General features: G+C 36.8%; 1 protein-coding gene across 4 annotated transcripts in view; it reads right to left on the bottom strand.

Annotated features, from left to right (window-relative positions):
- Positions 1-774: 774 nt before the first annotated feature.
- Positions 775-26,446, bottom strand: part of FAM135A (family with sequence similarity 135 member A) — a 156,756-nt gene continuing 131,084 nt past the window's right edge. For all 4 annotated transcript variants that reach the window (XM_070795677.1, XM_070795676.1, XM_070795679.1 and 1 more), the window contains 5 exons: positions 25,871-25,968; positions 22,857-23,008; positions 20,929-21,039; positions 10,382-10,495; positions 775-2,777 (listed from right to left, as the gene is read on the bottom strand). In XM_070795677.1, coding sequence (XP_070651778.1) covers positions 2,572-2,777; positions 10,382-10,495; positions 20,929-21,039; positions 22,857-23,008; positions 25,871-25,968 — 681 coding nt within the window. In that variant the 3' untranslated portion in view covers positions 775-2,571. The remainder of the gene's footprint in view (positions 2,778-10,381; positions 10,496-20,928; positions 21,040-22,856; positions 23,009-25,870; positions 25,969-26,446) is intronic.

Here is a 26,446-nt window from a genome sequence, read left to right as displayed (position 1 = left end):
TATATTTTTCAATAAATTCTTTTTCTGCTGAAGTTAATCACAATGGTTTTTGTTGTTTACAACCCAGAATTCTAACTGATATACAGTTTAATGAGATTCGTTCTCTAAGAGTCAACTACACTGTTTCGGATGATCATTGCCCCACCCCTGCACTCTGAATTTGAAGGTGAATAGTGTATAACAGTTTCTCTAGTAAATCAGAAGTTAAATTTATTGGACTGGAAACCATGATCACTGATATGTTTTTAAAACTGTATTAAAACAACAAACATCCAATCAACCAACCATGATCATAAAGAGCAATTTTCCCTTAAAAACAATAGTATGATTATGAATAAGCATGAATACTTTGATAAACCCAGAAGATTATTCAAACTCATAAGTGAAACTTCTTTTAGTTAAAAATAAGAAATGAAAAGAAATACAAGAAAAAAGTATGGTATTTTAAACTCAGGACCAAGGAATGTGAAGATGAAAAAATGTGTGTAGCAAAAATACAGGGTGAATAATGCATTTACATTTTCCAGTTATAATGCACTTGGTATATTATTGCTTACTCAATTCAAAAATTTTCATCTGTTTTTAAAAAAACAATTATGGAGCATAATGAAATATGTTTTAACATATGCAAATGATATAAATTATAAAAATAGTTCACAAAGGTATAAGTTACACAATCACACTGTCCTATAAAGTTAATTAATATAGTCTATCCAATTATAAATAAAAATACACCTCTAGTATTCTGAAAATAAGCGAGTGTTTTAGCTGTCCTCCAGATAGTCATTTGTTCATTTATTAGCAGCAGAGGCAATAACACAATGCTAAAAATAAACATGCATCAATTTTACAATACATATTTACAAAAGCCTTCTATCACAACTGGTAAATGCAAATAGACCTTCTATTATCCTTAGTGCATTGTTATTTTCACAAGTAAAACAGGAAAGGAAAATAGTGAATTTAATGCTATTCAGCACCTTGAGTAAAGTCAAGAGACTTAACATCTCCATATATCAAAACATTTGCATCTGTGTCACCAAACATGTAAAGTTAATTATTTTGTTCCATGAATTATTGTATTTACATTACTCTTTAGTTCAACAAATTTTAGCAATATTTAAAAATTATCTAAATTCATAAAAGTATTTCATAAATTTCAACACTTAATTATTATGTACATACAAGGAAGTCCATGAAAAAGTTAAAGAAATGTACTCAGAAAGTTCAAGCAACATTACCAAATTTAGCAAAATTCCAACCAAACCAAGGCAGAGGGCATTCAAACATTCAAAAAATCTCTAGATGCTGCTAACATGAACATGAAAAGTTCCAGTAATAAAAGTCAATATGAGAAATAATGTTGAAATCACCTGTAGAAAATATATTTTAATAGGCATGGCAGATGTTTACTAGCAACAGTAATAATAACTTTTTATAGAAAACTTTTATAACATTGTCATATATGAACTACCCGGTTTGAGAGGGCAAAATAGTTGATTTCAAAAAATATATTTTAGCAGCCATAATTTTATTTCCAGTTAAACATACTAAAATGTTAAAAGTAAAATTTATGACTAACTAAATAATACCCCCATACTAGAAAATTTAAAATCCCATGCTATTCTAGCAATTCAGTTCAGTTCAATCACTCAGTTGTGTCTGACTCTGTGACCCGATGCACTATGGCACACCAGTCTTCCCTGTCTATCACGAACTCCCAGAGCTTCCCTGTCTAGCACGTCGAGTCAGTGATGCCATCCAACCATCTCATCTTCTGTCGTCCCCTTCTCCGCCTCCCTTCAATTTTTCCTAGCATCAGGGTCTTTTCCAAGGAGTCAGCTCTTCGCATGAGGTGGCAAAAATATTGGAGTTTCAGCTTTAGCATCAGTCCTTCCAACGAACACCCAGGAATGATCTCCTTTAGGATGGACTGACTGGATCTCCTTGCAGTCCAAGGGACTCTCAAGAGTCTTCTCCAACACCACAGTTCAAAAGCATCAATTCTTTGGTGCTGAGTTTTCTTTATTGTCCAACTCTCACATCTATACCTGACTACTGGAAAAATCGTAGCTTTGCCTAGATGGACCTTTGTCACCAAAATAATGTCTCTGCTTTTTAATACGCTATCTAGATTGGTCATAGCTTTTCTTCCAAGGTGCAAGCGTCTTTTACATGGCTGCAGTCACCATCTGCAGTGATTTGGGAGTGATTCTAGCAATAATGGCCTTTAATATGATGTGTCTGATGTAAAGAATGTGGAAAGCCAATAATAAAACAATCATACATACATATGGGCTTAAAGTTTCACTGAAATACTTATGTAGCAAAATATATGAAAAAGTAATAGAAAAGTAAAAAGATGAAATTAAAAAATATTGCACAGGCACATTACCTAGAAAGTAAAGTTGATGTTTAAAAAGCTCTAAACATGGATGATATAAATTATCTTCCATATAAAAAGGTATAAATATTTCTTAGAACTTATCAGCATCTATAGTTTATTATAATAGATTATCTAAATCATTGTTGAATGAGGTAATTGTCAAGTCTCTACCAATGTTTTTAATTCTATTGGAAATATTTGAGGGCAGCAACCAGAAAGAATTTCTCTAAAAATATTTCTGAATCCAGAACAGCTATATGTGCAGCTCTGCCAATGAGTGAATCAGCTGTATTGGGCAACGCATTGATGACATTATATCGAACCAAGTTACAGTCCTTGCTTTGCAGAACCGGGCGAAGTAAGTTGTGGATCATTTCTGAATAGATCTGTCCTATGGGACAAATATAAAAAAGGAAAATCAGTTCACAAAAAGAACTGAAAAAAGTTCTTCTCCAACTTTTATATAATTTAAAAAATTTAGTTACATTATTTCCATTTAAAGCAGAAAAATGTCTTTTAAAAGGATTTTTTTGCTTGAATATAATTTTTGACACTACTGTAGAGAAAATATAAATGATCGCATTATCTAGCCAACTAAAATAACAAATTTATTATACACTGTTTTTGTCAACTTGGTATTAAATAAAAATAATGAATATAATACAGCAAATAGTTTTCTTCAACATGAAGTCTCTTAACGACTGTAGAGGAGCCATGATGAGACATCCTGACAAGGCTAAATTTAAAACCTGAGTCTAGAGCAAACACTTTTAAAGGCAGTTAACATTATTCCACACATTTCCAAATTATTTTGAGAAAGAATAGTAACTTTCCATAATCAGAAGAATAATGTGAGTTGGCTCAAAGATCAAACAGAATTCTTTTTATTTTTTGGCCTGCAGGTTTATTTAATGCTTGGTTTGCTTTTAATTCCAAAGTTGTGTTCCTCTCCCTCTTTCTGGATAATTCTTACAATGGATTTATTGAGAGCATGCAAAGCATAAATGATAAAGTTTACATACATATACACATAAAAGCACAAACTGCCTTAAAAGGGGCAAGACCACTTTTAATGCTCATATATTACTTCATTATTAACAGATGAGTGCTAACATATATCCATCAAACATGAATTTTAGGGACGAAGGTATTAAATTTCAGAGAAGAGGAAGGATGTAGTCTGGAGGAATGCTGAGAAGGGAATAGTATACAGAAGTATAATTAGAGAAAGGAGAGAGAAGTGTTTAAAAGAGGGATTAATATCATACAGATTTACAAAAAAGGTTTTAAAAATTTTCTTTAAATTGAAGTATAGTTGATTTACAGTATTATATTAGTTTCAGGTATCAGATCAGATCAGATCAATCAGTCGCTCAGTCGTGTCCAACATTTGCGACCCCATGAATCGCAGCACGCCAGGCCTCCCTGTCCATTACCAACTCCCGGAGTTCACTCAGACTCACGTCCATCGAGTCAGTGATGCCATCCAGCCATCTCATCCTCTGTCGTCCCCTTCTCCTCCTGCCCCCAATCCCTCCCAGCATCAGAGTCTTTTCCAATGAGTCAACTCTTCCCATGAGGCGGCCACAGTACTGGAGTTTCAGCTTTAGCCTCATTCCTTCCAAAGAAATCCCAGGGCTTATCTCCTTCAGAATGGACTGGTTGGATCTCCTTGCAGTCCATGGGACTCTCAAGGGTCTTCTCCAACACCACAGTTCAAAAGCATCAATTCAGTGCTCAGCCTTCTTCACAGTCCAACTTTCACATCCATACATGACCACAGGAAAACCATAGCCTTGACTAGACAAACCTTTGTTGGCAAAGTAATGTCTCTGCTTTTGAATATACTATCTAGGTTGGTCATAACTTTCCTTCCAAGGAGTAAGCGTCTTTTAATTTCATGGCTGCAGTCACCATCTGCAGTGATTTTGGAGCCCCCAAAACTAAAATCTGACACTGTTTCCACTGTTTTCCCCATCTATTTCCCATGAAGTGATGGGACCGGATGTCATGATCTTCATTTTCTGAATGTTGATTTTAAGCCAACTTTTTCACTCTTCTCTTTCACTTTCATCAAGAGGCTTTTTAGTTCCTCTTCACTTTCTGCCATAAGGGTGGTATCATCTGCATATCTGAGGTTATTGATATTTCTCCTGGAAATCTTGATTCCAGCTTGTGTTTCTTCCAGTCCAGCGTTTCTCATGATGTACTCTGCATAGAAGTTAAATAAGCAGGGTGACAATATACAGCCTTGACGTACTCCTTTTCCTATTTGGAACCAGTCTGTTGTTCCATGTCCACTTCTAACTGTTGCGTCCTGACCTGCATACAGATTTCTCAAGAGGCAGGTCAGGTGGTCTGGTATTCCCATCTCTTTCAGAATTTTCCACAGTTTATTGTGATCCACACAGTCAAAGGCTTTGGCATAGTCAATAAAGCAGAAATAGATGTTTTTCTAGAACTCGCTTGCTTTTTCCATGATCCAGTGGATGTTGGCAATTTGATCTCTGGTTCCTCTGCCTTTTCTAAAACCAGCTTGAACATCAGGAAGTCCACGGTTCACATATTGCTGAAGCCTGGCTTGGAGAATTTTGAGCATTACTTTACTAGCGTGTGAGATGAGTGCAATTGTGCGGTAGTTTGAGCATTCTTTGGCATTGCCTTTCTTTAGGATTGGAATGAAAACTGACCTTTTCCAGTCCTGTGGCCACTGCTGAGTTTTCCAAATTTGCTGGCATATTGAATGCAGCACTTTCACAGCATCATCTTTCAGGATTTGGAATAGCTCAACTAGAATTCCATCACCTCCACTAACTTTGTTCGTAGTGATGCTTTCTAAGGCCCACTTGACTTCACATTCCAGGATGTCTGGCTCTAGGTCAGTGATCACACCATCGTGATTATCTGGGTCGTGAAGATCTTTTTTGTACAGTTCTTCTGTGTATTCTTGCCATCTCTTCTTAATATCTTCTGCTTCTGTTAGGTCCATACCATTTCTGTCCTTTATCGAGCCCATCTTTGCATGAAATGTTCCCTTGGTATCTCTAATTTTCTTGAAGAGATCTCTAGTCTTTACCATTCTGTTGTTTTCCTCTATTTCTTTGCATTGATCGCTAAAGAAGGCTTTCTTATCGCTTCTTTCTATTCTTTGGAACTCTGCATTCAGATGTTTCTATCTTTCCTTTTCTCCTTTGCTGTTCACTTCTCTTCTTTTCACAGCTATTTGTAAGGCCTCCCCAGACAGCCATTTTGCTTTTTTGCATTTCTTTTCCATGGGGATGGTCTTGATCCCTGTCTCCTGTACAATGTCATGAACCTCATTCCATAGTTCATTACGCACTCTATCTATCAGATATAGGCCCTTAAATCTATTTCTCACTTCCACTGTATAATCATAAGGGATTTAGGTCATACCTGAATGGTCTAGTGGTTTTCCCTACTTTCTTCAATTTCAGTCTGAATTTGGCAATAAGGAGTTCATGGTCTGAGCCACAGTCAGCTCCCTGTCTTGTTTTTGCTGACTGTATAGAGCTTCTCCATCTTTGGCTGCAAAGAACATAATCAATCTGATTTCAGTGTTGACCATCTGGTGATGTCCATGTATAGAGTCTTCTCTTGTGTTGTTGGAAGAGGGTGTTTGTTATGACCAGTGCATTTTCTTAGCAAAACTCTATTGTCTTTGCCCTGCTTCACTGTGTATTCCAAGGCCAAATTTGCCTGTTACTCCATGTGTTTCTTGACTTCCTACTTTTGCATTCCAGTCCCCTATAATGAAAAGGACATCTTTTTTGGGTGTTAGTTCTAAGAGGTCTTGTAGGTCTTCATAGAACTGTTCAACGTCAGCTTCTTCAGCGTTACTGGTTGGAGCATAGACTTGGATTACTGTGATATTGAATGGTTTGCCTTGGAAACGAACAGAGATCATCCTGTTGTTTTTGAGATTGCATCCAAGTACTGCATTTCGGACTCTTTTGTTGACCATGATGGCTACTCCATTTCTTCTGAGTTTCAGGTATACATTGATTCTATATTTTCATAGCTTATACTCCTTTTAAAGTTACTATAAAATATTGGCTACATTCCCTGTACTGTATATTCTTGTGTCTTCTCAGGTAGTATCAGTGGTCAAGAAGCCACCTGCCAATGCAGGAGACATAAGATACATGGGTTCGATCCCTGAGTTGGGAAGATCCCCTGGAGAAGGGCATGGCAACCCAGTAGTCTTGCCTGGAGAACCCCATGGACAGAGGAGCCTGGTAGGGTAGAGTCCATAGGGTCGCTAAGAATCCTTAGACACAACTGAAGCAACTTAGCATGCATGTATATTCTTATAGTTTGTTTTACACATAGTAGTTTGTGTCTACCCATGTCTTGCCCATCCTTCTCCCCAGTGGTAATCACTAGTTTGTTCTTTGTAGCTGTGAATTTGTTTCTTGTTATATTTAATCATTTGCTTTATTTTTAGATTCCACATATAAGTGATAACACGTTGTACATTTATCTTTCTCTGACTTATTTCACTAAGCATACAAATGGTAATATTCCATTCTTTTAAGTGGCTGAGTAATATTCCATCATATATATGTATCACATCTTCTTTATTGATTCATCTGTTAATGGACACATGTTGCTTCCATATCTTGACTACTATAAACAATGCTGCTCTGAGTATCGGGTGCATGTATCTTTTGGAATTCGTGTTTTCTTTCTCTTTGGCAATATACCCAGAAGTGGAATTACTGGATAATATGGTAGTTCTATTTTTAATTTTTTGAAGAAACTCCATATTGTTTGCCACAATGGCTAAACCAGTTTACATTCCCACTACAAATGTACAGTTGAGTTCAGTTCAGTCGCTCAGTCATGTCCAACTCTGTGACCCCATGAATCGCAGCACGCCAGGCCTCCCTGTCCATCAACAATTCCCGGAGTCCACTCAGACTCACATCCATCGAGTCAGTGATGCCATCCAGCCATCTCATCTTCTGTCATCCCCTCTCCTCCTGCCCCCAATCCCTCCCAGCATCAGTCTTTGCCAATGAGTCGACTCTTCACATGAGGTGGCCGAAGTACTGGAGTTTCAGCTTCAGCATCATTCCCTCCAAAGAAATCCCAGGGCTGATCTTCAGAATGGATTGGTTGGATCTCCTTGCAGTCCAAGGGACTCTCAAGAGTCTTCTCCAACACCACAGTTCAAAAGCATCAATTCTTTGGCGCTTAGCTTTCTTCACAGTCCAACTCTCACATCCATACATGACCATTGGGGGTTCCCTTTTCTCACATTCTCACCAACATTTGTCATGGTGATCTTGATTTGCATTTCCCTGATGATTAGCAATGCTGAGCGGCTTTTCATGTACCTGTTGGCCATCTGTATGTTTTCTTTGGAGAAATGTCTGTTCAGGTATTCTGCCCATTTTATAATCAGTTTGTTTTTGTTTTTGATGTTGAGTTGTATGAGCTGTTTATATAATTTGGTTTACTGGTCATATCATTTGCGAGTATTTTCTCCCATTCAGCAGGTGGTCTTTTTGTTTTTTGATGGTTTCCTTTGCTGTGCATGAGCGTTAACACTGAAAGTTTTATTTAGGTCTCATTTATTTTTGCTTTTGTGGGTTCTTTACCACTAACACCAGTTGGGAAGCCCATTGAGAGGTGACAGATGCAAATACTGCTATGACTTGTGTCAAAGAGTGTTTTTTTTTTTTTTTTGCCTATGTTTTCTTATAGGACTTTTATGGTTTCTGATCTTATATCTTTAATCCATTTTGAGTTTAATTTTTTATATGTTGTGAGAAAATGTTCTATTTTCATCTTTTTACATGTAGCTGCCCAGTTTTTCCAGTACCACTTATTGAAGAGACGATCTTTTCCCCATTGTATGTCTTTGCCTCTTTTGTCACAGATTAACTGACCATAGGTATATGGGTTTATGTCTGGGGACTCTATTCTGTTCCATTGATCTCTGTGGCTGTTTTTTGCCAGCACCGTGGTGTTTTGATTACTGTAGTTTTATAGCATAGTCTGAAGTCAGGGAGTGTGACTGTCCAGCTTTGCTTTTTCCTCGAGACTGCTTTGGTTATCTGGGATCTTTTTTGGTTGTGTATAAATTTTAGGATTATTTGTTCTAGTTCTGTGAAAAATGCCACTGGTATGTTGATGAGGATCATTTTGAACCTATAAATTGCCTGGGGGAGTATAGACATTTTAACAGTGTTAATTCTTCCAATCCATGGATATCTTTCCATTTCTTTCTATCATCTTCAACTTCCTTCATCAGCATTTCATAGTTTTCAGAATATAGGTCTTTCATCTCATTGGTTAAGTTTATTCCTAGGGATTTTGTTTTTGATGCAATTTCAAACAGGACTGTTTTCTTGCTTTCTCTTTCTTACAGTTCATTATCAGTGTATAGAAAAGCAAATAGTATCATGACATCTGCAAACAATAACAGTTTTACTTCTTCTCTTCTAGTTTGGATGACTTTTATTTCTTTTTCTGATTGCTGTGAGTTGTTGTTTTTCAGTTGCTCAGTCATGTCCGACTCTTTGTCAGTAAAGTAATATCTCTACTTTTTAAATGTGCTGTCTAGGTGTGTCATAGGTTTTCTTCCAAGGAGCAAGCGTCTTTTAATTTCATGGCTGTAGTGATTTGGAAGCCCAAGAAAATAAAGTCTGTCAGTGTTTCCATTGTTTCCCCATCTATTTGCCATGAAGTGCTGGGACCAGAGTCCATGATCTTAGTTTTCTCGACTTTCAATACTATTTGAATAAAAGTGGTAAGAGTGGATTTATTCCTGATCTTAGAGGAAATACTTTTAGCTTTCACCATTGAATATGAAGTTAGCTTTGGGTTTTGTTTCCCATAAATTATGTTGATATATTCTCTTTATACTCACTGTGACGAGTTTTCATCATGAATGGACGGTGAATTTTGTCACACTTTTCAGCATCAATTGAGATGATCATGTGTTTTTTATCATTTGTTAATGTGATGTATCACATCAATTAATTTGCAGATAATGAACTATCCTTGCATACCTAGAATAAGTCCCACTTTTGATGTGTGATCCCTTTAATACATTGTTGAATTTGGTTTGCTAATATTTTGTTGAGGATTTTTGCTTGTATGTTCATCAATGATACTGGCTTGTAATTTTCCTTTTTTGTGGTGCCTTTGTCCAGTTTTGGTATCAGGGTGATGCTGGCTTTGTAGAATAATGTAAATCTTTCTTCACATTCAATTTTTAGAATAGTTTGAGGATAGCTATTACCTCTATTCAAACTTTTGGTAGAATTCACCAATGAATCTGTGTGATCCTGTACTTTTATTTGTTGGGAGGGTTTTTTTTTTCTTCTGATTAAATTCCACTGCTGGTAATTATGTTCATATTTTCTATTTCTTCCTGTTTCAGTCTGTGGAGATTTTACATTTCTAGAAATGTATCAATTTCTTTTAGGTTGTTCATTTTATTGGTGTATGATTGTTCACAGTCTCTTAGGATCTTTGTATTTCTGTGGTGTCAGATGTTGTAACTATTCCACTTTCATTTCTCATTTTATTTTGGTCCTCTCTTTTTTTCTTGACTAGTCTGCTTGCTGCCAACAAGTATAGTTACTTTACTCTTTGACTAAAAGTAAAGTATTGCCAAACATGCAGCATGACCTTTACTGCAACCACCAATCCCAAGAAACCAGAGGAAACTGAAGCACAAATTACTTCTGAAGCAGTAAAATGGAGAACTATTTGTAATTATATGAAAAAGGGATTTCAAAAGAACAACTACGGTTTCACTGGCCAAAACATCTTACATGGTAGAAGAAAACAGATGAAGGAAAATGGAGAAAGGATAGCTGTTACTATCAGCAGGTGGAAAAGGAAGTCAGAGGAAAGCAAGGACAAGAGAAAGGAGAGAGAACACAAATGCAAGAAAAATTTGGGAGAGACTCATAGGTAGACAGAACTCTCTTAAATATTTCTAATTTACTTCGTTACCTGACTGTTTGTCCTTCAAAGCTGTCTTGCACATTTCAATGCGGGCAGAATGATAAGGAACATAGCGATCTTGCAGAGATCCCACTAGGACAACATTTCTGAAGTAGTGAAGCCCTGTGAAGAAAAAAATACTGAGTTACAGTGCAACAATTTACCAGATTATACGTAACTTACTAGTATCATATTAAGTGACCATAAATGTACTTCCTCAGTAGTATTAAGTTTATGCCTTTTTAAGTACCCGATGAATTCCTTCTCCAAATTACTAGGTATTCTCTACCAAAACCGCCAGTTTCATTTACATAGTTTAGGTGCTGATATGAGAACTGTGTGTCTGCACTGAGAGAGGGCAAGCGTTGTGGTATGGGGGTGAGGGAGAAACTGGATAGGTGAACTGAAATTTTACCATAATGTTCTTATTTCATAGTCTTATTTCCAAAGGATATTCATCAATATTTTCAGAATTATTTCCCAAGGTAACAAAAGTACACTCTTCCATAAAAAACAAAACACTCTGTACAAAATCATTTAAAGCTGACTTTTTACTTTAAGTTTGCATTTGACCATTGCCCAATATTACTTATATTTTCTCCTTATTTAAGCATGATGTCAGGATAATAAATACTTTGAATTTTTAATAAAAAATTTTATGATCTATTCAATAGACTTTCTGTTAGGTCTATTTAAATTTTTTAATTTTTCAGTAAACTAGGTGAATTTAGGGCTTGTGTCCTTGGGATGCTTTGCTAAATAACTCATTTAAATACTGAAACTACATTCCTGACCACTTTAGTACTAGTGATGTTCTAATTTTACTATCTGGCTCAGACCAGTAAATACAAAATCAAATTTTATGTGATTAATTAAATAAGGTACAAATAGATATTGGTAACACATTATAATTGGTTATTTAGTACATAAAATTTTGTTCTGGAATGTTCCAGAATAAAATTTTGATACTTTTTGTGCCCTGAAATTCAGATTCTTAGAGACAGTCAATTGTGGGGACTACTTTGGATCCAGAATATAAAAAGCTTTCATAGAAGCTCCCTGTCTTCCCTGGAACTTAAGGACCCTAATGATGAAGAGTTTAGACTGACACACAGCCAGGTGAAATGGTATATACCTTCTGTGCCAAATGTAAGGTCATCCCTTCTTTTGTCAATGAGAAGATACTACTTTGTGGCCACTTGAATATACAAAATTCTAGGAATGTAAGTGAAATAACAGAATGGCTATAATAGGAATTAACTCAGTTGTATAAATATTTTAAAAATTATATTTTAGAAAGATTAAGAAAAGATTTTCCCCTTCATTCTCACATTTCATGAGATAAATTCATTTCCCTCTGACATTATTTGAAACCAATGTCTTCACTGGCACGACTCTGGGAATCATCTGTGTGAACTAAGCAGAGGTCTTAGAGCTGGCATACACTTACCCTTTGGGGTAATTTAAGACTCCATGGGGCAGATAAGCATTTACATCTTTAAGAAAACTGGTTTCTACATCCCAGCTTCCATATGAGCACTTTTCTAAAAATGATTTTTCCTTCTCCTACCTTATGAGAGAAAGATATTTTTTTCTCCAATCTATTTCTCCAATCTATTTCAGATCTTCTTATGGTACATACCCAGGGAGAATCAAGCCAAAAATGAATGAAGTCTTACTTTCTCTTACAAAAAGTTTGATTTGATAGATTGTTTGACAGTTAAGAAATGACTGTGTCAATTAGATGTCATGGCACATATTTCCCACAAATTAATTTATAGCTCTAAGTCTTTACATGTTTATGAAAATACAGTAAATGTATACTACCTCACATGCCAGAAAATATATCCATTGCAACTATTTAAAATTATAGAAAATAGTTGTAGGTATCACTATAAAATTATACAAGGGGATACAAACTGTTTCAAAATTCTTTTAAGGGGTCAACAAGCCAAAAAATGTGCAAGTCACCATCCCATGGCACATCATTTTCACTTCTAACCCAGTTACCTTAGGTGCTGTGCTTCCTAAATCTGACAGTTAACTGAAACTTTATCCTGAGCTGCATGAAATCAGCCATTTAACAGCACAGTTGGCTTTTTCTATTACCTAACATGTGTGTCCTCTGTAAAGGCAACCACACTGCACAGCTCCGGGGGCATCACTCCCATCACATTGACAGGAATGATGCTGCACAGCCTGTGGCAGCCTTGCTCAGTAACGTTTCTGTACTTTTTCTCAAAACACCAGCATCTTTTACATTTTTACCAGTATGTAAAATATTACATATCTCTCATGTTAAAAAAAGTCACTCACTCAACAAATCTGTCCTTGGACTTTATGCTCCCCTCCAATTACCACCCCATTTACTGGCACTCTATTTCTATAGTTTATATTATAAAAATTATAGTCATTTAATTAAAATTTAAATATATTTTCCCAAAAAATCACTCTTTGCAGAGATTCTGCTGTGCTTCTACAGAAATAATGGCATTCGGGCTCAGAATCACTGCTTCAGATGATTTAGATCCTTGAGAGGAGCACTGGTGTCTCCTAGGTTCAGGCAGCTCGGTGGAGTGGAAGTACGCAAACCAAGAAAAGAGGAGGGGGTGTCCAAGAAACCCTTATGCTCTTTGATTCCATGATAAAATAAATACAATCAAAGACACTAACATCGATATAGATACATGATACTGTCATATTTTAAAATGTGATTTCCAAGATAGCACTGTACTTTAAAAAGGCACCGTACTTTAAAAATGCATTTTAAATTGAATTATTTTAATAACATGTTTTCAACAACAATGTATTTATTAATGATAATGAGCATCCTGTATGGAGCCTACTTTTTGCATCAGCCAAGTGAAACAGACTCTGGCCTCTTTTTTGAGTCTTTTGTTTCCATTCCTGTGTAGCAGCGTTGGCTGGAGAGGGCAGCAGCTCAAAGAGAAACATGGTGGTCCCCGAGGTGCAGTACTGCTGGGAATCATGGCAGCACTTCATCTGAGCAAAATCCAGCTGATGGACACATCTCAGGGCTGTGTCTGGGGAGCCTTGTACTGTAGGTTCATCCTCTGTGTACCTGCACTGACTCTACCTGCTCAAAGACAGCCTTGTCCACTGACCTTCACTCAGCCCAAGGTAACTAATTCTTGGTTGAAAAGTTACCTCTAACTTGGTAAAGTAATACTCTTTTCCCATCTGTAGAATGAGATAGTTTAACTAGAAAAGTTTCTAAATATTTTAGCTGCTTTTCAGGATTGCCATGAAAGATAAAAAGTAAATGCTCAAAATTTTTCTGGACTGTATAATTACATGACTTATGTATGAATGAACATTATATATTTCATCTTCATTATTTTACTCTTCCTGATACTTCTGACTGCTCATTTGTTTTTCCTGAAAAATTTAATGAGCTTTAAAGCAATTCACTGGAGAATCCCATGGATAGAGGAGCCTGGTGGGCTATAGTCCATAGGGTCATAAAGAGTAAGACACAATTGAAGCGACTTAGCACGCACACACAAAGCAATTCATATTGACTCATCTCTGTTTATTTTCTGGAATTGACAAAAATAGCTGTTTTGAACCGGTGGTTTTACACCTCAGGGAACATTTAGTAGTGTCCAGAGATAATGCTGTTTCTCACAAGCAGGGGCTAGGACATGAAGGGCTAAGGTGTGTTTGCACTATTTATTGGGCAGAGACCAGGGACGCTGCTAAACATCCTACAATGCACAGGACAGACCCTGACAACAAAGAACATTCAGCCCAGAATATCCAAAGTGCTGAGAGGTTGAGAAATCCTGTGCTTTCTAAAGGGACATATTCTACACAGTATTAAACTGTTCTTATTTTTACTCATTTATTTAAAACACATTTGAAAGAATTCACTTCTTAAAATGTGAGTTGATGCTGATGCTTTCCTATACTTTCAGAAACAAAATACAAATGTTAATTACAAATCAAGTCATACCTATTATTAAACGTCTCTGTAATCTGCTGTAAGAAAAAATTATTTTGTGCCAAAGTGGTACTGCAAGAGACTTCTTTAATTGTTATATTTTATTTGTCAGAATTCAACAGCTGGTAAAGAGAGTCTAAGCAGATATATTTGCTGCTAAGTCACTTCAGTCGTGTCTGACTCTGTGCGATCCCAGAGACAGCAGCCCACCAGGCTCCCCCATCCCTGGGATTCTCCAGGCAAGAACACTGGAGTGGGTTGCCATTTCCTTCTCCAAGCAGATATATTTAGGAAGATCTTAAAATAAGGATATTTTGTTTTTGAAATTCTAACAATGGATAGTTTGTTCTTTGGCTATTTTTGAGGCCTCATCATGGAATGCTGGGAGCACCCCGACCCTTCTTTCTCTGTGAACCTGACCATTCAGTACCGCTGTCACCTAATCTACAGCTTACCTTCCACATTGCTCTAGTTCTAGCTTTTGATTAAGGATCCAATGATATGTTGCAGAGATAAAAAAGTCTGTTTCAAAATGAAGACCCACGGGGGAGGCCTTGCTTAAATAAAAAAGGGAAGAGGGTAGGAGTCTGATTTTGCTTTAGACAGGTGATTTTAGGCTTTCTCAAAAGAACAGGAAACTGGCCGTTCAGAAGAAACAAAAGCAATAATCAGACCAAGGCATCCAAGACGTTGTATTTAGCTTTAGCAAAGTAAAGTATAACAGAACAGTTATCACCAGGGCTCCTGTTTAAAAATACCTGCAAATGGCATACTGGCTAAGTAAATTGGTTAAGTAAATGCTGCTCTATGTGTTCCTGTTTTATTAATATTTACTTAAAGTTTCTGACGTGAACCCATCTACTTCTATCTTGTGAATAAAGAATTATATGTACATATACAGGTGTAGAGGTTTCCTAGGAATTGACTACTCATATTTCATTGAGATGATTCCCACCCCCCCACCCCCAAAAAAAAAGGGAAAAAACATAGCTCGGAGAGAATTGCTCCAACTCCTATGACAATATTATAAGTTAAAATCAATTAATGAATATTTGTTGATATTTAAAACTAAAATTAGAAAAACCTTCTCAAACTCTTGAAAGCACACATTCCTGGCTTAGCATGCCTGCTCTGGCCATGTGGGCTGGTACTGGCTGGTGGGCAGTGGCGGGCGCTCGGCCGCTCCACGTATCTGTCTCAGCTGCAAAGGGGGCAACGGGGCTCCTATGTCACAAAGTTAAATACATTCACAGGTATGACATGCTAGCACTTTAATAAGTCATTTGAATAATTTTTTAGCTAGCAATATTGACAGTTCTACTAAAAAAAACTCCCCACACAGATTTATAAATCTATAATACTATTTTAGTTCAGGCACCTCTTCATTTAGAGGTGTTTTTACTAATTAATATTTACTGAGTTTTGTATTATTCAGAATGCTGATTATTTTACATGAATTATCTTGTTTAACCTTTAACAGTCTTGTGAGAAAGACAGTATTATTCCACTGTACCACTGGAAAAACTGAGTGTTATTTAGATTAAGTAAACTTGTCAGTGTTTCTGCTAAAATTAGTATCTACGTGTGCTTTCAAAGTTTGGCTCCTAAACAGTGCTGGTACAACCAGAGGGGAGATGAAAGTCCTGCCACACATTATAAGGCAAATAATAAATCAGTAACTTGTAAGCAAAATTATAACTAATTCTTAGAAAAGAATTCAAGTGCAAAAGATCTATTCAGATCTACAAATAATTATAAAGTAATGTAAATATCTTTTCAGAGGGGAATGCCATAGATTACAGAATGTTTATAGTAAAATTTTACAGTTATACTCTCTCTCGTGTTTTTCTTATGTTGCTATTATTGTTCTTGTTTTCGCTAAGTTGTGGCTGACTCTTATGCGACCCCATGGACTGAGGCCACCAGGCTCTTCTATATATGGGATTTTTCAGGCAAAAACACTAGAGTGGGTTGCCATTTTCTTCTTGAGGGGATCTTCCCAACACAGGAATTGTACTCGCATCTCCTGCACTGCAGCCAGATTCTTTACTGCTGAGCTACAGGGGAAGCCCTGCTATTATTACTATTGCTAATTAAATGTTACTTTCTAAAATGCAGTATAAATACACAGACCCCAGGGAACATTTACATTTTTTGCCTTTCATATATTTCCTTTCCTGTTCCATCACTTCATGACAAATAGAAGGGGAAAAAGCGGAAGCAGTGACAGACTTTATTTTCTTGGGCACGAAAATCACTGTGGATGTGACTGGAACCATGAAATTAAAAGACTCTTGCTCCTTGGAAGGAAAGCTACGACCAACCTAGACACTGTATTAAAAAGCAGAGACATCCCTTTGCCAATAAAGGTCCATACAGTTAAAGCTATGGTTTTTCATGGCATGTACTGATGTGAGAGCTGGACCATAAAGGCTGAGTGCCAAAAAATTGATACTTTTGAACTGTGGTGCTGGAGAAAACTCTTGAGAGTCCCTTGGACAGCAAGGAGATCAAACCAGTCAATCAACCCTGAATATTCACTAGAAGGACTGATGCTGAAGCCAAAGTTCCAATACTTTGGCCACCTGAGCCAACTCATTGGAAAAGACTCCAATGCTAGGAAAGATTGAAGGTCAAAAAAGAAGTGGGCAGGAGAGGATGAGATAGGTAGAGAGAACAACCATCTCAATGGACATGAATTTGAGCAAACTCCTCAGGAGACAGTGGAGGACAGAGGAGCCTGGCACGTCCATGGGGTCGCAAAGAGTCAGACACAGATTAGTGACTGAACAACAAACCCTGTCAGCAGCAGTAGTACAAACTCCATAGCTACACACAATGGATCTAGTCAGTCTAAGTTTTTCTCACATGAGAACTATGTGATGTAGGAATATCTTGTGATTTTGTGAATCAAGCATATATTTCTGTATACTGTGAATAACTCATTACTTTGTACCCTTAGACACAAAATCATAAAACTTCACCTAAAAAAAACCTTTCTTTCATGGATTCTAATAACCAATAACACATGAAATAACCATTTCCAATTATCTTCCTCATATTCATAACAGTATTTAAGGCAGAATCCTGAAAAGGATATGGAATTTAGAAAGATGGTAACAATAACCCGGTATATGAGACAGCAAAAGAGACAATGATGTATAGAACAGTCTTATGGACTCTGTGGGAGAGGGAGAGGGTGGGAAGATTTGGGAGAATGACATTGAAACATGTAAAATATCATGTAAGAAACGAGTTGCCAGTCCAGGTTCGATACACGATACTGGATGCTTGGGGCTAGTGCACTGGGATGACCCAGAGGGATGGTATGGGGAGGGAGGAGGGTTCAGGATGGGGAACACATGTATACCTGTGGCGGATTCATTTTGATATTTGGCAAAACTAATACAATTATGTAAAGTTTAAAAATAAAATAAAATTAAAAACAAACAAAAAAAAAAAAACAAGACTCAAATGAAGTGGGCTGTATTCAATGACTAAATCTGCCTGGTGTTCATATCAAATGTTTCAAGAGCAGGAGGAGAACATGGTGATAAGGATGAAGATGAAAAACAGATTTAAAAGGCCAGGGCTTAAGTTTACTAGTTTAAGTTACTTAAGAAACATGGGTTTGATTTTCAGCTTAACATACAACATTTGACCTGCTTTTGGATACTGAACATAACGTTGAAAAGATCATTGATTCAATGGCTTTGTAGCGAACACCTACTGGGAAGAACTATGCTAAGTGGTTCTTCAGGGTATTGTAAGTAGTACTGAGGGCACATGTAGTGGGGGAGTGGCAAAGGGTTGTCATGACAGATCCTAGTCAGGGAAAAAAGGCCAAGAGGCATAAAGATGATTGACATGAGATAAGCTGTAATGAGTATAATAAAAGAGGTTCATATGTAATGTTAAAGCAGCTCACAGATGACACTCACAACTCGGGAAGTGGTAAACACAAAGAAGTAGGATCCACCACAGATGACACTGAGATGTTTCACACCAAGTCATCCAGAGGACAAGTACCATTTAGAAAAGGTTGAAAGAAGAGGAAGCAGCAGAAGAAAACACATTCAATTTCAGACACACTTAGTTTGAAATGTAAGCACAGGCATCTAGCAGGTAAATGAAGACTGGAATGAGGGCTGTCCAGAGACAGAAGACTCAAGATATGAAGGTATATACTGGGTACTAGTCGTGCATGACTCTCTGCGACTCCATAGGCAGTAGGCCACCAAGCTCCTCTGTCCATGGACTTCTCAAGGCAAGAATACTGGAATGGGTTGCCATTCCCTTCTCCAGGGGATTTTCCTAACCCAGGGATTGAACCTGGGTCTCCTGCATTGCTGACCGATTCTTTACCATGTGAGCCACCAGGGAATGAACATTACATCAGACAGGGCATCAAGGAAAGCTCTGGATAGGTGATGGTGTGGAGTATAATTTCAGAGAATGAAGAGGATTAGTTCTGCAAAGATGTGCAGTCACAGGGAGGAATGGTGGTAGAAAAAGCAAGGAAGGTGGGAAGCACAAACATGTACGACGTGACTACAGCAAAGGATGAGTGTGTTCAAAGAAGACAGGATATTACAGTGACAGGATGAAAAACTGGTTGAAATTTCAGAGTAGAGTGTAGCATGTGTGGTTTCACAGTGGAGTGGAATGGAACGTTACCAGAGTTGAGAAAGGCTCTTTAATGCTTGATGAACCATTTAAAGAGCTGCTTGTGGAATTACCAAATTGATGCCAGGATATTAAGATCCCGAAACTATCTTTTCCTAAAGCATAACTGTGCAGTAAATATTTGTCAATGAACTCCTATCAAAGTTCTCACTGACCATGCAAGAAGGTCATCATAACTTAAGAAGGCAGCGGAGCCTGGGTGGGATAAGCCTCACAGGAAGCAGTTTCATGTGATGGTGGAGGAATAACTGCTGTGCTGGGATGGAGAGCAAGAGGACGCGCTCCCCCTCCAGGTGGGCCTCAGTAACAAGAAATCAGAAGTCCAGCTGCTTCTACAACAAAGGTGGTACAGTGTGGCCTGTGTGATCTGGACTGCTGCCTTTTTCCTTTTTGCATAAATAAAATTTGTTTGAAACGCAGCCACACTCATCAGCTCACGTGTTGGCTATAGCTGTTCTTGTGCTACAATGCTATGTTGAGTTGTTACAACTGAGATCCCACGGACTACAAGCCAAAATGTGTACTATCCAGCCCTTCAGCAAAAAAGTGTGCCACTCCTCTGTTCTGTCACCAGGGGGAGCAGGGAGCTGGGGACTGCAGGCTGGGGAACTTTTCTGCAGGAAGCAGAGATCATGGTCTGTGCAGAAGACACAGATGAACACAGTCTGTTCTCCACAAGTGGAGATTTCAAAGGGTTAGAGCGTGCCGGGAACACATGAGTATAACCCAGGGAGAGACGAAAGGTCAGAGGTGAGGTCACTTAGAGAGAGTGAGACTGGATGGGGAGAGACCAGCTGGGGACTTCTGGGAGTATAAGTTTAGATATAAAACTTTTTAGTAAAAGTTTAGATAGTTTCCCTTCATGCAAGATAGGGAATACATTTAATAACCGGTTAATGCCCCCTGATAGCTCAGTTGGTAAAGAATCTACCTGCAATGCAGGAGACCCTGGTTTGATTCCTGGGTTAGGAAGATCTGCTGAAGAAGGGACCACTCCAGTATTCTTGGGCTTCCCTTGTGGCTCAGCTGGTAAAGAATCTGCCTGCTAGGTGGGAGACCTGAGTTCAATCCCTGGGTTGGGAAGATTCCCTGGAGAAGGGAAAGGCTACCCACTCCAGTATTCTGGCCTGGAGAATTCCATGGACTGTATAGTCCATGGGATCACAGAGTCAGATACAACTAAGTGACTTTCACTTTCACTTTCTTTCACTTAATGAGAGATGACTAACCAGATTCATCCAGTGGCCAGAATTTGTAGAAGGAATAACTACTAATAGTTTCAAAGTGAAAGTGTTAGTTGTGTACTCGTGTCTGACTCTTTGTGACCCCATAGACTGTAGCCACTATCCATGGAATTCTCCAGGCAAGAATACTGGAATGGGTTGCCATTCCCTTCTCCAGGGGATCTACCTGACCCAGGGATCAAACCCAGGTCTCATGCGTTGCAGGCAGATTCTTTACCATCTGAACCACTGGGGAAGCCCCGAGAATACTAGAGTGGGTAGCCATCAGGTAGCCATCAGTTTCTCACATTTTCCAGAAATACTTATAATAATAAAATAAAAAAATATGTGGCAGTTTAAAACAAGGGCTGAAGACTGGGGTTGGGGGCACCTAGAAGGACATGAACCTAGTTCAGAAACTAACTCATGGTATGAATTATAAATGCTAAAAATTTTTAGGATAATCTCAGACTAGCTGTGCAACTCACAAGAAATAAATACAATCATATAAAAAATTAAATCATGCTATCAGTTGTTTGGTTTTGTGAGTCGATTTCATTAAGAAATTACAACCAATTGATAGTTTTTTAATCACCAGAAACACATGTTAACTTATTTGCTAAAGGTTTATTTTAAAAGAGGTTTTCAAGTGTATGTTTTTAAAACTGTTACTATATACTTACCTGCTTTATTACTAAGCTTGTATAAGAAAGTTTGGCGAGGGTCTGAATGATCACGACATGTCAATTGTAAAAGAGAACCTGATTTTTTCCATTTCTGCATAAACCACAGACCTAGAAAGTTATTAATGGTACGAGATATTTGAGAGTTATAAACTGGAAAATATAGTACCATATAACAAGGTTATTAATTTTAATATACATATTTCACTTAAAAATCATATTCCTCAAATTAGCATTTTGTTGGTGAATAAAAAATGTATTTGCAAAATATTTCCATTTTCTGATAATAAATATAAACACAAACACACTGAGGTTAACAATGGGTTAATGGTTGACAGAAGGCTTGCTACTTCTATCTCATTCAGTAATTAAACAGGTAATGGTCTATCAAGATCAAATTTGGGGATATTATACCTTTAGATATATTCGTTCAAATTAAGATGAAGTGAAGGGGGATAAAACTTCAAACAGTCGTAGCTCCACATGCCTGAGCGCCGAGGCTTTACAGCCACCACAGCTCAGCCCTGGGATGAGCAATTAGATGATGTTTTCTAATAATACTGATTATAATTAAATTTTAATTTTTAATTGTATTTCTTCATATTATCAGTTTCCTGTATTTATTTTAAAATATTTATCTATTTATTTATTTTTGGCTGTGCCAGGTCCTCATTGCTGTGCACGGGCTCTCTATCGTTGTGGCTGGTGAGGGGTACTTTTCATTGAGGCAGGCAGGCGCTACAGCATGGGCTCAGTAGCTGTGGCACGTGGGTTTAGTTGCTCTGTGGCATGTGGGATCTTCCTGGACCAGGGATCGAACAGGTGTGACCTGCATTGGCAGGCAGACTCTTAACCACCAGATCATCATGGAAGTCCAGTTTCCTGTATTTAAGTGCATCTTCCCCTTAAGTAAAACCTCAATCACCCTGGAGCTGGTTTTTAAGACTACAGACTATTCATTTCTACTTTTGTTGATTCTAACGTTACTGAGGTGAACGAGGAAAAGAGGAAAAAACCTTTTAATTGATTAAAGCTGCTAACTGCAATGCTATCTGGGGAAAAGTTTAGTGAAGGAATAAATTTAAAGGAAATAAATTTAAAGTACTGCATCTTATTCATGCTGGGTTCTACTTTATATTATTTATATGTTTCATTTTTTTTTCTCTTGCCTTCTTTTTGAAACTGTAAAAATCTAGATCAAGCCAGATTTTGAAAACCACCCTTCAAAATGAGATTCAAATGAAAATGTTGTGGTTTATTTGTCAATGAAAGAAGTAGAGGAGAAAACGGAAATAAGAGTCTCAAGGTTTGATGAAAAAAAGTCAGGATGAAACCTAATTTATTCTTTCAATGAGAATCAATTGACTATACTAGAAAAGCCATTTAAAAATTCTAAGGGAAAAACAAAGCCAAATAAGCGTAAATCAAGTAGAAGATCTTTCTTAATGAGAATATTTAGTCTAATAAAAATTGAGGTCTTAATTTTTATTTTAATTTCTTTAAAAAGTTTAGAATTTATTTTCTCCTAATATCCCTTTACTGTTATCAAATCAAAATCAGAGTTAACATTCTATATAAAATATTTTATAACTTTATGTTAATTATAGATATTTGTTATCTGCTCCACTAATAGAATAACAGAATAATCTGTTTATAATACTAACATTTACTGAAAATAAACACGTAACAAAAACAAGAGAGAAAAATGCTCCAGTGGCTTGACAAATATTTCAATAGGATATCATTTTCTGAAATGAGTTTTATCAGCTTATTTCTTATGCATGATAAAACAGAAAAATAGCTGCATCTTTTGTTTCATGAAATTCTATATGTGACAAATTGGCTCTAAAATAAACATCAGAAAATACTAAATTTGGATTAAATCTCCCCAGGCCATATTTTTTATACTGAACAATAAAACTTCTTACCTGTATTAACAAGAGCACTGCTATTGTAGAGTGTACCAAGGTGAGGTCCAGAAAGTGAAAGAAAGGTATGAAGCCTGCTGAGGTAATATTTAAACCGTGGTCTTGTAAGCACTGAACGGATTATTAAATTGCCCAAAGAATGTCCAATAAAGCTATAAAAGAAAAAAAATGACATTTCTCCCATAGCATTAGTTTTAAAAACAAAAGTAAAAGCTGCTATCACTATACAGAGATGTGAAATACTAAGAATTTCTAATACGTTTTAAAACTATGATTTGATACTCTGAAATGATGTAACTACATTTTGAAGGAAAAAAATATGAGAATGTAGCAGAAAATTCCTATGATTATATAATTTATATATTTAATCTATAGAAAAAAGATATTACTTACCAGAAAATTTTTACTCCTAGTTTGCAACTGCTTAGAAATACATTTAAAAAGTAATAATATATTGACTACATGATAAATTTTCCTTTTTAGGTATACACAGCAATTACAATAAACTGTGGAAAATTCTGAAAGAGATGGGAATACCAGACCACCTGACCTGCCTCCTAAGAAATATGTATGCAGGTCAGGAAGCAACAGTTGGAACTGGATATGGGACAACAGAATGGTTCCAAACAGGAAAAGGAGTACATCAAGGCTGTAATTGTCACCCTGCTTATTTAACTTATATGCAGAGTACATCATGAGAAACTCTGGGCTGGAGGAAGTACAAGCTGGAATCAAGATTGCCAGGAGAAATATCAATAACCTCAAATATGCAGATGACACCACCCTTATGGCAGAAAGTGAAGAACTAAAGAGCCTCTTGATCAAAGTGAAAGAGGAGAGAGAAAAAGTTGGCTTAAAGCTCAACATTCAGAAAATTAAGATCATGGCATCTGGTCCCATCACTTCATGTCAAATAGATGGGGAAACAGTGGAAAGTGTCAGGCTTTATTTTTTGGGGCTCCAAAATCACTGCAGATGGTGATTGCAGCCATGAAATTAAAAGACGCTTACTCCTTGGAAGGAAAGTTATGACCAACCTAGACAGCATATTAAAAAGCAGAGACATTACTTTGTCAAAAAAGGTCCGTCTGGTCAAGGCTATGGTTTTTCCAGTGGTCATGTATGGATGTGAGAGTTGGACTATAAAGAAAGCTGAGCGCAGAAGAATTGATGCTTTTGAACTGTGGTGTCGGAGAAGACTCTTGAGAGTCCCTTGGACTGCAAGGAGATCTGAACAGTCCATCCTAAAGGAGATCAGTCCTGGGTGTTGATTGGATGGACTGATGTTGAAGCTGAAACTCCAATACTTTGGCCACCTCATGGGAAGAGCTGACTCATTTGAAAAGACCCTGATGCTGGGAAAGATTGAGGGTAGGAGAAGGGGACGACAGAGGATGAGATGGCTGGATGGCACCACCGACTCAATGGACGTGAGTTTGGGTGGACTCCGGGAGTTGGTGATGGACAGGGAGGCCTGGCGTGCTGCGATTCATGGGGTTGCAAAGAGTCGGACACGATTGAGTGACTGAACTGAACTAAACTGAAGTCATGATTTAAAACAAAATAATGAAATCGTATCAGTGAGGATGATTTAGGAGACATTACATCCCCATTTCTCTTATTTTTGGTCCACACTCCACGTTGGGGGAGTTCTTTGAATGCATTTCAACACACATGAAATATACATGCATTTTCCTACTTAAGTATAAGATTATACCAAAATAATAGCTAATACAGAGGATTTCATCTTTACCTAGGAATAGCTTAAATCAAAACAGCCTTTTCTGCTTCCCATTATTTTACAATAGACAGTACATGAATCCCTGGGGACAATTAACAGTGAAAGAAGCAAGCCTGAGAGCTGTCTCAGCAACGGTTCATAGACAACGACTAGGGAGGAGCTGACAAATTTCCTGAAGCTGGGAAGGCAAGTCTGATATCAAACTGTTCTCAATCAGCTAGATCAAGCTTCTGGATTTTATGGCTCACTGTAACTGACTAAAAGAGGCATATTCTTGTGGATGAATTAAAAAAACCTGAAACAATACTTTCTCATTATAAAATAACAAATTAATAAAAGGAATACAAGATGACTACAGAAAATTTAGCAAACAAATTAAGATCCATAAATGACAAAAATAATTAGAAAACAATCTCTTCTCCCCCACCCCCGACAACATACTCACATCTCCCACCATATTCTAACAGAAACATTTTTAAAAAATGACTTCAGATAAAAACCTGCTTTTCTCTGCTCTTTGTCCCTACTCTATACTAACTGGAAATGGACTGAACAAAGGCCTACAGTATAAAGAGCTGGCCTCCTACCTGGGATATGACAACCATCAGCTTATTCTACTCTTTTTTGACTCAAGAAGATTACTTTTAATTTTTTCTTTATTTCTTACTGGAACAGAAGAAACAATCACTTTTCTCTCTCTCATTTCTACTCACAACATGTGATTAAAGAATGAGACATACTGGTTTCATCATCATCTCTTGCTTGGGTACTCTCAAAGTATAGTCATGACACTGAAAATATTCTTACAGTTTCATTTCTTTATATATATCTCCCTACAAGTTTTCTTTTTGGGAGCAGTTTTATTGAGATATAATTCATATACCATACAATTCACCCACTAAAAGTGTACAATTCAATGGTTTTTAGTGTATTTACAGAGTAGTGCAGCATCACTGTAAAAAATTTTAGAATATTCCACCACCTTTAAAAGAAACCCTACATTCTTTACTTATCATCAGCTCCCATCTCCTTCTCCCTCAGTCCTAAGTAATCACTGATCTACTTCTCTCTCACCAATTCTGGCCAATTCACATAAACAGAATTATACAATATGTAGTATTTCCCTAAAATCTTTTAATTTTTTCTCTTTATATTAATTTGAATTGCTGTCTACTATATTTTAGAATAGGACAAAAAATTTCCAGACAGTCTGTGTAATTTTTCTATAATTCATGGAGACATAAAAATAAGTTATGTAAATAAGAAAAGTTACCTTATTTTTGAGACTGTTAGACTATATATCTGAATATATTGTATTATCTCATCCAAAAGGCGATCAGTCATGCTATCAAAATCAGCAAAAGTATCATTCTAAACAAAAGCAAAACATACACATTATATACACAGGAAAAACTGAATATAAACATTACCTTTAATTTGGGTACTGAAAATATGGTTAAAGACCAGTTTTTTTTAGAGAAGTTAGTGAATGTAATATTCATTATACTAAAATGAACAAGCAGTGAATTTCCAGGAAAAAAGGCTGTTTTCTCATTAATACTTTGTTTAGACTGTTTAGCCCACTAACAGAACTGAATATAAGGTTATTTGAAATGGTTTAATTATTTAATGAACTATTTGCATAGAAATGTGAAATACTAGAAATTCTGCATATGTAAAGAGCTCAAAAACTGAGTTATAAATCATTTCAAATTCCTTAGGATATGCATGAATGTTAAATTTTATAGAAATCAGAAAAATTATTTCTACTACTACAGACATTTTGTAGTAAGCAATATTTAGGTAGAAACTGGTAGAAACATGTATGCTTTCACTGAAAACACAGTCA

Source organism: Bos indicus, chromosome 9 (assembly GCF_029378745.1).
Source record: "Bos indicus isolate NIAB-ARS_2022 breed Sahiwal x Tharparkar chromosome 9, NIAB-ARS_B.indTharparkar_mat_pri_1.0, whole genome shotgun sequence".
NCBI lineage: Eukaryota > Metazoa > Chordata > Mammalia > Artiodactyla > Bovidae > Bos > Bos indicus.
Note: the sequence above shows the minus strand (reverse complement) of the source record. Positions and strands in the feature narration are given on the sequence as shown.